At 39.2% G+C, this 17,631-nt stretch overlaps 1 protein-coding gene across 1 annotated transcript in view; it reads right to left on the minus strand.

The window, feature by feature from the left end:
• Window positions 1-17,631, minus strand: part of LOC124289576 — a 36,839-nt gene that overhangs the window by 11,039 nt on the left and 8,169 nt on the right. Inside the window, exons 3-9 of the mRNA XM_046726183.1 lie at window positions 10,500-10,642; window positions 10,120-10,267; window positions 8,523-8,657; window positions 7,618-7,746; window positions 6,863-6,999; window positions 5,641-5,785; window positions 4,719-5,009 (exon numbers count right to left, since the gene is read on the minus strand). Coding sequence (XP_046582139.1) covers window positions 4,719-5,009; window positions 5,641-5,785; window positions 6,863-6,999; window positions 7,618-7,746; window positions 8,523-8,657; window positions 10,120-10,267; window positions 10,500-10,642 — 1,128 coding nt within the window. The remainder of the gene's footprint in view (window positions 1-4,718; window positions 5,010-5,640; window positions 5,786-6,862; window positions 7,000-7,617; window positions 7,747-8,522; window positions 8,658-10,119; window positions 10,268-10,499; window positions 10,643-17,631) is intronic.

The raw sequence follows: 17,631 nt of genomic DNA on the forward strand, positions 1-17,631 counted from the left end.
ACTTACGAACGTTTCGAAAATCTCTCTTATGGTCGCGCTAAGATTATCTTAACTGTTGACACAACTTCTTATGAACTGTCTTAGTTATGAGCGCTTCGAAAATCTAGGCCCTGGTCTTTGGGATTATTCGGACAATGGCTGAGAAAACTAAGACTGGGAAAACGCTGTGTGAAATACAGATGAACAATTGACAAGCTATCGCATTCCACAGATAGACCAGGATATGTTCATCTTTTCGCGAACACCTGGAATCACCACTATATGATGGTTATTCACAACAGAGTCGTAATTGCATAATCCACACTTGCGCCTGGCCAAGGTTTGTTATGGCCATGAAATGAAATGTCGCGGTTTGAGATACGTCTTTCTTGCAGCTCAGCTGAGAAGTGTGGGTCATTAGGATAGGCAGGGAATTTCGAAGATGACGAAGTTACCCATTGCAGTTGCAATTTGTAATAATTTATACGATATTTACTTCACTGTGTCTGTCCCTCTGATTTGACGAAAAACGTGCAAAGAGCCTATTTCTCTCGCTCTGCTGGGAAGGTTTTTCCTCATTTCGCTACTCGTTGGGACAAATCTAAACTAACAGTGTTTTACCCCATCTTCAAGACTTCCTTACTTGAGGCCAGGAGAAATATTGCTAAGACTTGCTTTCAAGGATTTTTCTGTACTTTGTCTCTGGATCTGCTTTTTATACAGTATATAGACGTAGTTACGTAGTGGCATAGTGTTGAAGTTATACAGGCTGTTCCATTATGCAACACTACTACATTGTAGATAAATATCATGCCCACGTTTATTGTGAAAATCCCACAGCACAGCACAGCACAGCACAGTGCACGGATCTCCAGCCTCTTGTCTTTGTAACAGACTTGGGAACAAGAGCATTTCATAACGTCATTTGGTATGATACGGCCACTGGGCCGAACCGCCGACCTTCCCTTCTATATCTGTAGACAGAACACCCAAGGGGGAACGGGCAACGAGGATGATGAAACCACAGGAAAATTTTAACCGGATCACGGAGTTTACCCATGTTATGAGAATGTACAGCTCAATAGTTCAGTGTTCTGACGAATAGTAATAAAATGATTTTTGTTATTGAAACCAACAATGCTGTACATTACGCTCACTCTAATGTCTGTTTGCTGTGTAGTGCCAACCATTGTAGCCAGCATCCTAACGCTTCATGAAAAGACGTCTGATGGATTTATAGGCAACTGATGCACCGTATGTACACATGATACAGCAATAATTAGTAATCATTAATAGATTAAACGGTTTTAGTCCGCCAGGTCGTTTACACGGTTCTCGGCTTTATATAGTTTGATTAGCTAAAACAAACATAATCTTTGATATCAATTTCCTTTTATGCTCTTTAATCAAAATGTTCAATGTGAAAAATGTATAGTGATGTGGGATCGGTTTGTGGAGATGTGGGGGTTGGGGGTGTATCCTCTTTCTGAGGTATACTACTGTGTATCAATTGTCTGCATTGTATATATTGTGGGAGACTCACCAACAGTTTGCGACATATCCACTGGCCGCTAACCCGTGGCTAGTAAAAATCCAGTCGGGCCAGTAAATCTCAAGTCAGCGGCCCAACTGGAGAGTGAATTTTCATGGGGTCATTTAGTAAATATATCACGCTCTCCGACTTGTTAAGTTATAATACACTTTTAAATCATGCCAAGATTATGGCCTGATAAATATATTCATCATATTAGCAGCTTAATGGTTGGTTGGGATCTTTTCGTACTGGGCATCACCAAGGAATATCTAGCTTGACATGAACGGACTGATTGGACCATTGGGAGTTGCTGACTGTAAAACGGATTGATTTTATGAAGTTCCACTTACATCTGGTTAGACACACAATAGTGTGGGCGTTCCAATGCCTAGGTGTACAACTAGACGTGAATCTATGAATTTTAGATGATATATACTACCCAAACGAAGACAAAGAAACCCGATTTCCATATCACAATGCATTAAGCTGGCATTGTACTGGCTGGTACTGCTTCAGCCCTCCTAGTGTAGGTGTTCTCCCACTTGTTTCGAGCAGTATACTTTTCTTGGGTGAACTATCGCGACCTTTATTTGAACTAAACGCTGATATTTCAGATAAATACAGGAAAAGGTCAACCAGAGCCATTTCAGGACAATACTTGGTAAATACACGGTTTTGTTTTGGTCATTGATAGAATGTTAAAGAGATCAGAAAAGGATAACTTAGTTTAAAATTATCAGCGTCCTCCTCAGTCACACAAAAAAGAGAGACAAAACAACCCAAAACGCCTGACAAAACATATTCTACATGTATTAGGCGGTAAAGGCCAAATAGCAGTGAAAATATGAATTGTCTCTGAAAAATCAGTGACGACACATGGCGGTTTGGGCTTAATAATAAAAGTGAGTGAGTTGGGTTTTACGACGCATATAGCTATATTTAAGCAATTTCACGGCGGCCAGAAATGGGCTTCACACATTGTACCCATGTTGGGAATCGAACCCGGGCCTTCGACGTGACGAGTAAAGGCTTTAACCACTAGGCTTCCCCACCGTCCCTTAATAATAAGAGCCACAGAACCGTGTTCATATTCATAAGAACTCATCGGTTGTACAATTCCCACTATATCATGATCATGTTTTAATGAATTGCGATCAAATGGTGATGACACAAGGTGTTCGCGTAAAGGTGAGCGTATTCACAAACACCCTGCAAGGCAAGTTAAAACCATGGTGTAAAAGTGTTAAATACAAGTTAAAATGCAGAAACCATTTTTGTTACTGATGTATCAGCTTTGGAAATGTCTTCAAGATGTGTACCTGTTATGAGAGTGTGTTTTTTGTAATTGGTATTATCATTGATTAGGTGATAGTTATTATGGGTCACAATGTTTAAGGTTTTGAGTGTGGCTTGTGGCTCGCATCTTGCATCATATATGTTCAATGGCAATGTTATTTATAACGGTACGCCTTTTTTGATGACGGTTCAGAGTTGCCTCCCTTGGCTTGTTCATTTTGTTCAGTCATGTCGCGTGTTCCACATGATTCCATAACGTTCTGAAAGACTAATGATACAACCTAGCTTTGCTAGAATGCTCGCGAACTGTGTAAGAGCTATATAAAGGCTGGTTGTTGAGTTGTGACACACACGGACTTATTACATGACTGGAGTTATACACATCTGTCTGCCATCATCTCAAGAGCGATCGTGCTTGCCTATAGTCAACTGTTGACATTGTAAACTACCTTCAATCAGTATATCTGTTCTCACTGTAAATGTCAAGACTCTGGTGAGTTAACATTTTATATTTGTTACCCAACATTTTAGATTTGTGACTCAATTGCATTGACTGGATATCTGTATTGTCATTCATTGTAGTTTGCTCATTGTTTGCTCAATATATTATTGAATATTTTAGACTTTGCTGGTTCAAAGGGGACTTTTGTCACGGCAATTTATGAACCGTAACATATCATTTTGGAAAGCTTCTCATATCTGTCTTTTTCTGTCGTTTTTCGCGTGTGTTAGATCATCAAATGTATTGCACACTTCATACTGACTAATGCATAACAAAGAAGTTGAAGACCAATGTCAATGTCAAAGTTAAATTATTTAATAGTTCATATTATTATCCATATAATACTTAAATATTGAATATTGGAATGGTCCCTAACTTATTCTGTTGAGTATATTTCAGTCATGAAAGTATTTTCTGTACACTTGTTTGATGACTCCAAATCCAAAGCTACAAATAGTCTTCAAGGATGATAGTCGTTATGTTTTATTGAAGACCCCATACTGGCTGTTAAAACGTTGTGATCCATAAAAGACTTCGGTGCACTGAACCCATGAGAGAGTTTTCGTAGAAACATAAAAATTTTTTCGATTATGTTCTATTGCGAATTCTATGTTTAAAATAGGACTTCTTCGATTCCTCAGTGTAATTATTTCCCCAAGGACAGTGGCCCACTTGCTCCTTGGACACCTACTTTCCGTGACAGTCAATACAGTTTCTATAGCTTTCTATAGAACAACGGCATCTGAGTTCTTACAGAAATGATCTAGTGATCTTAGACACGGTATTTAACATAGGTAACTGCCGTTAGTCTTGCCAGGATACAGTTTTCATGTGAAAAGAAATTGTACCAAATTTTGTGATCCTTACAACAATGTCCAGAAATGTCTTTTTTTTTGTGTTCTGAAATTGTCACTAAGCAATTCACGAGTATATATATAACCTAATGGGCAAGAGAAACAATACCAACATGCATGTTGCCCATACACCTGTTATTAAAATTCACTTTCCTTTTTCACAATGGTGGTTTGTCGTTTTGTAATATCAGTGATTTCGACTTAGTATCGTTTCTATTGCCCGTTTGTTTATATAATATATAATATATATGCTGAAATTCTTCAAAGGCATTTAGAAGTTATGGATAACAACTTGTTTATTTGCTTATCACGACGTTTCTGGGCGAATTCTTGCCCCTTCTTAAGCTGGATTCTTCATAATTATTCCACCAGAATCCATACGATATGTCTTGTATTATATCATATGCTACTGATTGATCTGCTGACTATTGAAACTACTATGCTACTGAATCTAAATTAATTCATTCTAGTTGCATGCCAGCATTTAACCAAATAATGCTCGTACAAGACAACCAATGGTTTGATTAGTTTGAGAATAAGGAACAACACGTACGAAACATTGGAAGTTTTATTGACAGTGGCGCCATCTGTGGGGCTATCGGTTCCTAAGAACTTCTCCGCGGCTACTGCAACAGCATCTGATATGGTCTTCGTGTCTATAGTTTTGACATCGATTGCTTTGGTGTCGGTAACATTAAGGGAGGTAACTCCACTTCCGGTTACTCCTCTATCCCGGCATTCCACAGGCAGAGGTCGAAGGACGGTCTGCATCATAATATCGGCAAGGTCTGGGTCGCACTTGAGAAACGCCTCCTTGTAACAGTCAGCCTTCACGATTGACGCACTGTAACAGAGAAGCATATTACATGTACATTACACTGATGTTTCGCACTAATGGATATGAAACTCACTCACGCACGCAAAAAAACGAATCTTAATAAATTGCTTTCTACCAAACTAGCCGAGGATTAATAAACAGTTACTGCGCGTCACATTAATGTAACAATTCCAATCAGTGAGTGAGTGAGTTTGGTTTTACGCCGCTTTTAGCAATATTCCAGCAATATCACGGACACCAGAAATAGGCTTTACACATTGTTCCAATGTGGGGATTCAAACCCGGATGAAGCCCATTTCTGGTGTCCTCCGCCGTGATATTGCTGGATTATTTACAGACCGCCGCCCTATAGCTGGAATATTGCTGAATGCGGCGTAAAACGTAACTCACTCACTCACTCCATTACAGTTTTAAGACTATAGTGGTTTAACAAAAACATACTTTTGAAGTTGCCCTTCTTGCACTCTAATTTGAAACTATTTTCAACTTTACATTTAATTTTACAGACAACCAAAACCTAACCTTCAACTAATGTACACTGACTTTATTTAATGCAATAGTTTGTCTATTTCTAGTCTTGAATGTTCATACTTCGGCGAATATTGTTTGCATTTGAGAATTCAAAGGTAGAACTCACTTGCACGCTCCTTCTCCAATATCAGTGTCATTAACAGTAGGATCGGTCTTCATGTCGTTCGCTAAAGTAGCAAACATGTTCTCACAGTTGCGTATGAACGGTTCAGACACGTTGAAACAGTCGGGGGTCACCTGTTGTATGATGTCTGTATGAACAAAGTGTTTGAATATAAAGTCAGACTTGGGAAGCATGTAAAACAGGCATATACAGTGTCCGAGCAAGATCTAAATGCTGAGAAGTTCCCTGTAATGCATACTTCCGATGCTGAATATATTGACCAATCAGCACGCTCCGCGCCTTTACTGCTGCACAGCTTGTCGCTAATACACTGATAGGCAAAAGAAAGTATACCTCCATGTATGATGGTGACTTAAATAAAACAAGAACTGGTCGATGACTAGGTTTTTGATACGAGTGTCATGGTTGTGTTTTGTACCTGACCGTTGCAGTGTCAAAGTACCTGTCTTCAGCCAAGAGTGAGTGACTGAGTTTAGTTTTACGCCGCACACAGCAATATTCAAGCTATATGGCGGCGGTCTGTAAATGTAAATAATCGAGTCTGTACCAGACGATCCTATGATCCAGCATGAGCATACGCATTTTTGGGACACGATGACCAATGTCAGCGAGCCTGACCACCCGATCCCGTTAGTCGCCTCTTGCGACAAGCATGGGCATCAGATCTAACCCGGATCTTCAAGGGTCCTTCAGCCATGAAGAGTTGTAATGAAGTTTTTAAGTTTTGGGTGATGTCCATTTTTCAAGTGTATGCCTTCTTTTGACCAACAGTTTATATTGCTCAGAGATTGCGGTTAATCATCGGCAGTAACCGGAGTTTGGGTGTCATTCGGAATCAATCGGGTAATTGCGTTCACCACATTACACCTAGCTAGCATTCATGAAGTGGCTATTATAGTTTGGAGTCTGTGAAGCATTAGATGTAACCAAACACATTGCTAGTCAGAAATAGCATATTCTGAACAGTTGAACGGATGCTGAAGAGGAATTGCTGTTTAAATACTTTGACTTGATAAATCAAGAAAAAAACACCTACAATTTTATGATGCTATAAAAGAGACAATGAAAACAGAGTGATCCAGCATCTTTGCTACATGATTTATAGTGTTTGGAAACATAAAATCTAAACACCCAGAGGTTTTCATGTGTATATAAGACACAATTACAAGTGATGTTCTTCCCAGATTTACAACACTATACCCACCTTCAATTCTTGGGCACATCTCTCGATGACCTTCAAGAGCATTCTGAAGGTCAAATGTGTACCTCAACCATGTATCCCAGAAGCCGTTGGGACGCTTCAGCTCTCGTTCGTAACACTTGAATCGAGCTTCGTAGGTTCTGTAGAGTGAGTGAGTGAGGTTACGCTTTTATCAATATGCTGGCCACAACACGACGCACATACATGGAATGAGCAACCACGTAAGAACCATGTGAGGAATCAAACACAGAAATAACTCGAGTCTGGACCAGACAATCCAGTGATCACCATCATGAGCATCGTTCTGCGAAACTGGGACATGATAACATGTGTTAAACAAGCCAGCGAGCCTGACCACCCGATACCGTTAGTCGCCTCTTACGACAGGCATGGCTTACTGAAGACCAATTCTAACCCGGATCTTCACGGGTAGATTATCTGAAATCCGAAAAGGCCCAAACAGATTCAGTAGATCGAAGATGGCGAATATGGCGATCACTGGAAATCCAATGAGAATGGGTGTTAGTACAAAGGGTAAGCTTGTCTATGGAGAAGCAGAGACGATGTTGACAAGTGTCAAATTGGGCAAATACATGTACCTCTGGATGTTTACCATGACATATCTGGATCTAAAGATATTAAAAACATTTATTCAATACCCAATAAGTTTTGTATTTTCAGGGTTAATACTCCTACGTACCTCCTAGTTAGTATTAATTATGAATTATTTGTGAAAGAATGGTAAGGCAATTCCTTACTGACAGTCCACTCGCATCCCTCTTATTACACCCTCGCGGAGAGTCTTGGGTGTGGCACCGTCCAGTTTGGCCAGTTTGGAAGATTCCTTTGCACACCTTATTGTGATTGGATCAGTGTCCACCGGGACTCTGGAAAATCAATAGACAAGGATATTTAAATCGATTCAATAAACACACACAGTCAATATATTTCAATTGATCGTAAAATGATTGATTGACACTACTGTTACTTACGTCATAGTACACAACAAGATCAATTTGCCTGCATACCACAATGCCTCTTACGCTATGGGAACTCCCTCCACCCCACCCACCACCTAGTCCTACCCCCACACCTCATCCCACCCACCAACCACCCATCCCTGACAGACAAAATACCAAACAAAGTAAAGTCAATAAGCACGTTTTGTTTACGTAGAGTTGGAAGTATTTAATGTGTTCTGTTATAATATCATCTGTAACGCCTTAGCCGCAGCGGTTTTCAATATGCATGAACGTCGTCTTAACACCGTACGAAATCTCACTCAATCAAGGTAATAACAATAATTATATCTATAAAGCGCTTTACTCATCCACAAGGTGCAATTGTTCTGTACAATTGTTTTGTATTTTATGTATCATAATCTTGGTAATATTGCTATAGTATTTTGTGAGTTTTACACTTTATATATTTTAATGCAATTTTAATGTATAATTGTGTCTCGTAGGCCTGAAAGGCCGATATTTCCTTCAACTGGTCGATGAAGTGTATATGTATATCTGGAAAATATGTGACATGGTAATAAACTCATTTTGATCAATTTTCTTCTGTGTTCAATAACTGAGCAAAAGTGGTTTAGTCTGGTCTCATTATGTAAACATGAAAAGGAACTTTACTACATTTGGGGAACATGTATAATCCTTACGGAGGCTTGGCAACTGTTTTCACAATGCACTTTCGGGCAGTGAAGAGCGCGTAGTAACTCAGCAGCACCTGCTTCACATCCGGTTCACAAGAATGCAAAGTCTTCTCCAAACATCGTGTTGTCTCGCGAGTCAAGCTGAAAACGTTGAAAACGTTGGGTAAACGTTAGGGATTCACTGCGTTCAGGACTTAACATGTAACAAGACAATACTAACAGGGGTTTCTCCATAAAATAAAACGCTGAAAGTGGCGTTTTACGTTATACTATCTGTCAATACAATTGTAGTTATTTATTATTTTAAATATTTTTGTACTCGTATCTGAAAGGCGTATCTTTGAAAAAGCGAATATAACGTTTTATTGTAAGGAATGAAATACATGTGGTATATGAAATATTTGTATGATGAGGACGATGGCGATTGAAACTAAAACGTGTAGTTGATTATAATTATATACATACCATTCTTAAAATTCGGTATACAGAAATAAGATGTTAAATATGTTACGTCAACGTTTATAATCATATACATATATACTACAAACAAAAAATATGGGAACACTCTAAAATTTGATAGTCATATATAAACAGAAACGTGGTGAGCTCATTTATACTCTAAGGTAAATGCAACTTTTTGTGTGCTTAATAGGCCCTTTAAACGACATGTTGGAACATGCAGTGAAGCAACTGATTCAATATTCGTTGAGTTTGAGTGAAATCATTTCAATGAAACATTGTTAAAAACAGCGAAAAACAAGGGTGCTGAAACACACTAGCACCATGTTTTTATTCAAACGCCCAAACACAACAGCCTAGTGCATGTGGAAGACATGTGACCATGTGCTCGTTGAATTCATAAAGTTATCAACGTCTAGGACATACATCACGTCGGGCATTCGTCTCGCATTAGGTTGTGACGCTATGATGTCACTATAATACTGTTCAAACCGGTCTGACCCTTGAAGATCTGGGTTAGAATTGATCTTCAGTTACCCATGCTTGTAAGAGGCAACTAACGGAATCGGGTGGTCAAGCTCGATGACTTGGTTGACACATGTCATCGTATCCCAATTGCGTAGATCGCTGCTCATGCTGTTGATCACTGGATCGTCTGATGAGGACTCGATTATTTACAGACTGCCGCCATATAGCTGGAATATTGCTGAGTGCGGCGTTAAACAACCAACCAAACCAACCGACCAACAAAGCCGTCTGGCTAGCCTTGTGGTTGAATTGATAATACAGCAGCGTGCAAAATACTCACTCGTTTACTCATTCACTCACTCACTCACTCGCCCACTTACCCACTCACTCACTTACCCACCCACTTACTCACTCACTCACTCACCCACTCACTTACCCACTCACTAACCCACCAACACACTCACTAACCCACCCACCTACGTACCCACCCACTCACTTACCCACTCACTCACCCATCCACCCACTCACTTACTCACTCAAAGCAATAGGAATGACAAGTGTTTATGGATGATCAAGGTCAACAAAGAAGTTGATACAACTTCCAGAATGCCTCTCAAACAGTTCACTCAAAGCTGTCTAAGCCTATAACCACTCCCTCATATATAATGCCACTTACTCGCAACCTAGGGGTTTCAGCGCCCCTCGAGATACACCATTCCCGTAGGCTGAGTACATGTGACCTAGTGAAATGCCGAATCGTCGCGTGCAGCGTCCGGCGTCGGTCTGGCTGCTGTTGACGGCGCAGAGGATGCGACCAGCTAATACTGATCATTGGCAAAGATATTAATGATAACCTAGGAGATGGGATAATCATATTTCCTGTGTAAATACGTTTGGAGGCAAACAAAATATAATGCAAACATGTCTTAAATAACAAATATATATATCTGGTGAAGGTTGTTCAAATTGATCTTTTTCATATTTAGAAATGCATCCAATATCGTGTTCTGATTGAGAGTAGATTACATTTGTATTTACATTTTCGCACGAACTCACCTGGAATTTCCTTGCATATGTCCTTGCTCCTTTTCATCAAGTTCGAAGGGTTGAAGCCCAATGATAGGAAGAAGTCAAGAGGGTTGGTTCGAGCCTGTTTCGGGATCCCTTTAGCCAGACACGGTATGATCTTCTTGTAGCCCCTAATAAATCACACATTAAAGTTTTCCTCAAATACATCACCAGTAAGTCTTACAACTACAGTGTTGATCAGTAAACGCTTAGTGCAACGACCCGTGAAGATCCGGGTTAGAATTGATCTTCAGTAACCCATGCTTGTCGTAAGAGGCAACTAACGGGATCGGGTGGTCAGGCTCGCTGACTTGGTTGACACATGTCATCGTACGCGTATCCCAATTGCGTAGATCGATGCTCATGCTGTTGATCACTGGATTGTGTGGTCCAGACTCGATTATTTACAGACCGCCGCCATATAGCTGGAATATTGCTGAGTGCAGCGTAAAACTAAACTCACTCACTCGCTCACTATATTGTGAGATATTTTCACAAAGACGGCTTAATAATTTCTGTCTAAAATGTAATTTGACAATGGGGCCAACACGTTTGTGCATATTTGTCGGAGGATATTCAAAGAGGATGAAGTCACTCTGATTGCTATATTGTCATGTACAGGGGAGTGTAAATGAGAAATAAACCCCATGGAATACTAAGAGATCACACAATATTGAAACACATACACTATATAAACACCAAACAGGACATGTGTACTTTGTCGATTGACTTATGAGATACTTAGTTCCGCACAAGTCTATTCAATATGTCTAACTGTAAAGATCAATATTCTGCCCTTTTTAGATCATTCCAGGAAGTTTTAGATAACTCTGTACGATCATAAATATGGTTATTATACAACTGAGAGAAAGGTGATCAAGTGCATTGGATATTCTATTTACAAAGACCTTGCGTGTCCGCCTTGCGGTAACTTGACATGGAGGCCATAGCGAAGGAGGTTGACACTGGAAGCTCCGGCCATTAAAGTGGCAGATAGTTTACACTCGAGTACGTCACTGCATGTTTGTGTTGAAAGATATTGTGTGGGTTTCCCATCGTATTTTATTGTTGTAAATACCGACAATATAATTACTCTAGTAGCCAGTAGGCATGAAACAAAACACGATTAAATTACCCCATCCCGTGTCATCACACAGTATCACCACCTGTCTGGCTTCATAACATAAATATGTCATGTATCTTTTTGAAATGTTAAAAAAAATACAATCGCATTTGGCAAGAGAAAACAAAATCACTGACAATTACAAAGTGTTTTGACTGTATGTAATATCAATGAATAATTTCTTGGAGACGTTTGTGACAATAACATGCACCAATTCTTGTGGTTTAAAACACATCGCGGCTCCCTACCTAGCTGTCTTAAGTTGCCTTTGGTCCACCCTGCCTATAATATGTCACACCTAATTGGCTATTGAAATGAAGTATATGGTCTGTCTTGATTGTTCTGATGGTTAATATCTGTATATACATGTATGTTGGGTATATATTAGATCCGCTACACTTGTCAGGTATTGAAATGAGTGAGTGAGTGAGTTTAGTTTTACGCCGCACTCAGCAATATTCCAGCTATATGGCGGTGGTCTGTAAATAATCAAGTCTGGACCAGACAATCCAGTGATCAACAGCATGACCATCGATCTGCGCAATTGGGAACCGATGACATGTGTCAACCAAGTCAGATAGCCTGACCACCCGATCCCGTTAGTCGCCTCTTACGACAAGCATGGGTTGCTGACCCGGACCTTCACGGGTGTATTGAAATGAAGCTACTGCACTTGATGTGTGATGATTGTTCTGATTGTTGATGTCTGTTATATTTGCTTGCGGTATGTTATATGTCATATCGGCTACACCTATAGTCTCATCTTATTGGCTATTTGAATGAAGTACATGTATATGATATGTCATGATTGTTTGTTATATGTCATATCGGCTACACCTATAGTCTCATCTTATTGGCTATTTGAATGAAGTACATGTATATGATATGTCATGATTGTTCTGATTGTTGATGTCTGTTTTATTTGCTTGCGGTATGTTATATGTCATATCGGCTACACCTATAGTCTCATCTCATTGGCTATTTGAATGAAGTACATGTATATGATATGTCATGATTGTTCGGATTGTTGATGTCTGTTATATTTGCTTGCGGTTTGTTATATGTCATATCGGCTACACCTATAGTCTCATCTCATTGGCTATTTGAATGAAGTACATGTATATGATATGTCATGATTGTTCGGATTGTTGATGTCTGTTTTATTTGCTTGCGGTTTGTTATATGTCATATCGGCTACACCTATAGTCTCATCTCATTGGCTATTTGAATGAAGTACATGTATATGATATGTCATGATTGTTCGGATTGTTGATGTCTGTTTTATTTGCTTGCGGTATGTTATAATGTCATATCGGCTACACCTATAGTCTCATCTCATTGCTATTGAATGAAGTCATGTATATGATGCGTCATGATTGTTGATGTCTGTTATATTTGCTTGCGGTAATTGTTATATGACATATCGGCTACACCTATAGTCTCATCTCATTGGCTATTTGAATGAAGTACATGTATATGATATGTCATGATTGTTCGGATTGTTGATGTCTGTCATTGGCTATTTGAATGAAGTACATGTATATGAAATGTCATGATTGTTCGGATTGTTGATGCTTGCGGTTTGTTATATGTTATATTTGCTCATCTCATTGCTATTTGGTTTGTTATATGACATATCGGCTACACCTATAGTCTCATCTCATTGGCTATTTGAATGAAGTACATGTATATGAAATGTCATGATTGTTCGGATTGTTGATGTCTGTTATATTTGCTTGCGGTATGTTATATGTCATATCGGCTACACCTATAGTCTCATCTTATTGGCTATTTGAATGAAGTACATGTATATGATATGTCATGATTGTTCGGATTGTTGATGTCTGTTATATTTGCTTGCGGTATGTTATATGACATATCGGCTACACCTATAGTCTCATCTCATTGGCTATTTGAATGAAGTACATGTATATGATATGTCATGATTGTTCTGATTGTTGATGTCTGTTATATTTGCTTGCGGTTTGTTATATGTCATATCGGCTACACCTATAGTCTCATCTCATTGGCTATTTGAATATGTCATGATTGTTCTGATTGTTGATGTCTGTTATATTTGCTTGCGGTTTGTTATATGACATATCGGCTACACCTATAGTCTCATCTTATTGGCTATTTGAATGAAGAACATGTATATGAAATGTCATGATTGTTCGGATTGTTGATGTCTGTCAAATATCTTTGTCATTTGTTATGAATAATATAATCGAAAATATTTGTCTTGCCTGTCCCTCTTTGTTCACATGAAATATTCACAGGGTGCAAGACGAGGGATTTCTGTAAAGAAGCATACAACGTTGTGAATTCCTGTCTAGTGAGTGAGTTAATATTTAACGTCACATCGGCAATATTTCAGCCATATCGTGACGATCCTGTCTACTGCATAGACTTGTTGTGCATGACGCTGCATGTTTCACTATTGACTCACCAACTTCTAGAATGCCAATCAAGCAATTAGAATGTCGTTCAAACAGTTAAAATGCCGATCAAACACTAAAGGATTTCTAATACCTTACCAGTACTGAATAGACCCCCAAAGAACTAGTTTCTCATTAACCATGACCAATGTAATATTGAGGCATTGTCTATGCTTAACCAGGCAAACATCCACAATAAATTATGCTTAAAATACACAACAGGCTGTGTGTATTAACTCGAACTCGAACAACCACACAAAAACTGTTAACTGACCCAAACTTTGTCTGGACAAAGGAGCCGCATGATACTAAATTATCGATGTTCAGGAATATATACTCATGCCAATAATGGTTGTTGTCACACACACACACTGACCCTCACACCCCCACCCCTGTCCAATTAAAAAAATTGAAGGGGTGACAACCATTATTGGCATGAGTATAGTTTAATATCATTCACAATCATCAACTGACAATAACCATTTGTACATTTTCCTAAAACAACGCTTTGATCTTTACAATACATCAATAGTTCATACGAATATCGATTACGCCAACACACAGCATGTGGTCAAATAGTTAAACAGTATACAGAATGCCAATTAGAATGACCTTCATTGATATACTGTATAGAGAACGCCAATCTGTTAACAAGGGAGTAGCTTGTATCAATATCTCAACAAGACAAAGGAATCAATATTACTACTTCATCTATTGATGCCCGCGCAACATGTGAAAAAACGACCATCGTCATTGAGTAACACTCGGGTGTTAATCGTTACCAAATGCGTTGATAAAGTAGGCACAGTTTATTGATAACACTTCCTTTTGTAAATTGGTCTTTATAGATCCCTAAACCACCAGTCCTGCTTGACAACCGTGTAAGAATATATAACAAATAATCTTATATACTATAAGAGTATATTAAAGATGGTGTTAATTCTGTTATCCATAACATGTGCCTACCATTTGATCCGCCAACTTAGTAATTCCTATCAAATAACATATAACATGTTGGTCATGTGCACACAAATATCGTATCTACATCATAGCATTTTTGAAAGATCGGTAGGTCCAAAATATTATTTTACGGAACTGAATGTATGATTAGCAAGACCTGAGAAAACACTGATAAGACTAAAATAGTACTGAGAGCTGTACATTGCACATATATATTAATAATGCAGTTTAAACCATTACGTATCTGTACAACAATAGGACTCCAAGTATATGTAAAACAATATATGTGCAATATTGGCCTATTAAAGGCACAATGTCACACATTTTCGACAATTTTGGCCTACATTTTATATATTGGGGGCATATGTACTCAATTTAGCTTCCTGTTGATGCAATAAAAGACTTATTATCCCTTACGACTTACACTTGCCATATATGGAATGTAAACGATTGCTTCGTACATCGAAAACTGTCGCACGCGGTGCTGTCGATCTTTGCCAAACTGGCCTCAATCACAACTTGGGTTATAGGATATTCGTAAAGAGCGTTTCAAGGGACATAACTCTATGGGGTTCGTTTGAAATCATGGTCGGCCGGTAGATGGCGCGAGATTCGATTTAATGCAACGTTGCATTAATTTATTCGAACTTAATTTAATGTAATTTAATATTGTAATTTAAATACGTACTTTTTTATTTAATTTTTTTTTTATTATATGGTAGCTTCCCTGAGGGCTGATAGTTAGTATTATTGAGTAAAAATGCATTATGCATTTTTAAAGAAATGTGGTGTGACATTGCGCCTATAAGGAGACAACCCTTACGTAAACACAGTCTGCGAAGTAGACAAAGAAAAACTGTCTGTGAAGGTGACAAGACAACCCTTATGGAAATACAAATATGGAAATACTGTCTGTGGAGGTGACAACTTATTGACCCCTTAAAATACTGTCTGTGAAGCTGACATCCCTTATGGAAATATTGTTTGTGTCTATGGAAATGTCTGTGGAGGTGACAACCCTTATGGAAATACTGTCTGTGGAGGTGTGACTGTGGAGGTGACAACCCTTATGGAAATACTGTCTGTGAAGCTGACATCCCTTATAGAAATACTGTTTGTGGAGGTGACAACCCTTATGGAAATACTGTCTGTGGAGGTGACAACCCTTATGGAAATACTGTCTGTGGAGGTGACAACCCTTATGGAAATACTGTCTGTGAAGGTGACAACCCTTATGGAAATACTGTCTGTGAAGGTGACAACCGTTATGGAAATACTGTCTGTGGAGGTGACAACCCTTATGGAAATACTGTCTGTGGAGGTGACAACCCTTATGGAAATACTGTCTGTGGAGGTGACAACCCTTATGGAAATACTGTCTGTAGAGGTGAGAACCCTTATGGAAATGCAGTCTGTGGAGGTGACCACTCTTATGGAAATACTGTCTGTGAAGTAGACAACCCTTATGGAAATACTTTCTGTGAAGGTGACATCCCTTATGGAAATACTGTCTGTGGAGGTATGGAAATACTGTCTGTGGAGGTGACAACCCTTATGGAAATACTGTCCGTGGAGGTGACAACTCCTATGGAAATACTGTCTTTGAAGGTGACAACCGTTATGGAAATACAGTCTGTGAAGCTGACATCCCTTATGGAAATACTGTCTGTGGAGGTGACAACCCTTATGGAAATACTGTCTGTGGAGGTGACAACCCTTATGGAAATACTGTCTGTGGAGGTGACAACCCTTATGGAAATACAGTCTGTGGAGGTGACCACTCTTATGGAAATACTGTCTGTGAAGTAGACAACCCTTATGGAAATACAGTCTGTGAAGCTGACATCCCTTATGGAAATACTGTCTGTGGAGGTGACAACCCTTATGGAAATAATGTCTGTGGAGGTGACAACCCTTATGGAAATACTGTCTGTGGAGGTGACAACCCTTATGGAAATACTGTCTGTGAAGGTGACAACCCTTATGGAAATACTGTCTTTGAAGGTGACAACCCTTATGGAAATACTGTCTGTGAAGGTGACAACCCTTATGGAAATACTGTCTGTGAAGGTGACAACCCTTATGGAAATACTGTCTGTGAAGGTGACAACCCTTATGGAAATACTGTCTGTGAAGCTGTGAAGCTGACCACCTTATGGAAATACTGTCTGTGGAGGTGACAACCCTTATGGAAATACTGTCTGTGGAGGTGACAACCCTTATGGAAATACTGTCTGTGAAGGTGACATCCCTTATGGAACCCTTATATACTGTCTGTGGAGGTGACAACCCTTATGGAAATACTGTCTGTCTGTCTTTGAAGGTGACAACCCTTATGGAAATACTGTCTGTGAAGGTGACATCCCTTATGGAAATACTGTCTGTGGAGGTGACAACCCTTATGGAAATACTGTCTGTGAAGGTGACAACCCTTATGGAAATACTGTCTGTGAAGCTGACATCCCTTATGGAAATACTGTTTGTGGAGGTGACAACCCTTATGGAAATACTGTCTGTGAAGGTGACAACCCTTATGGAAATACTGTCTGTGAAGGTGACATCCCTTATGGAAATACAGTCTGTGGAGGTGACAGCCCTT

This window comes from Haliotis rubra, unplaced genomic scaffold, assembly GCF_003918875.1.
Source record: "Haliotis rubra isolate DU_JTF1 unplaced genomic scaffold, ASM391887v1 Scf1, whole genome shotgun sequence".
NCBI classification, from domain to species: Eukaryota; Metazoa; Mollusca; class Gastropoda; order Lepetellida; family Haliotidae; genus Haliotis; species Haliotis rubra.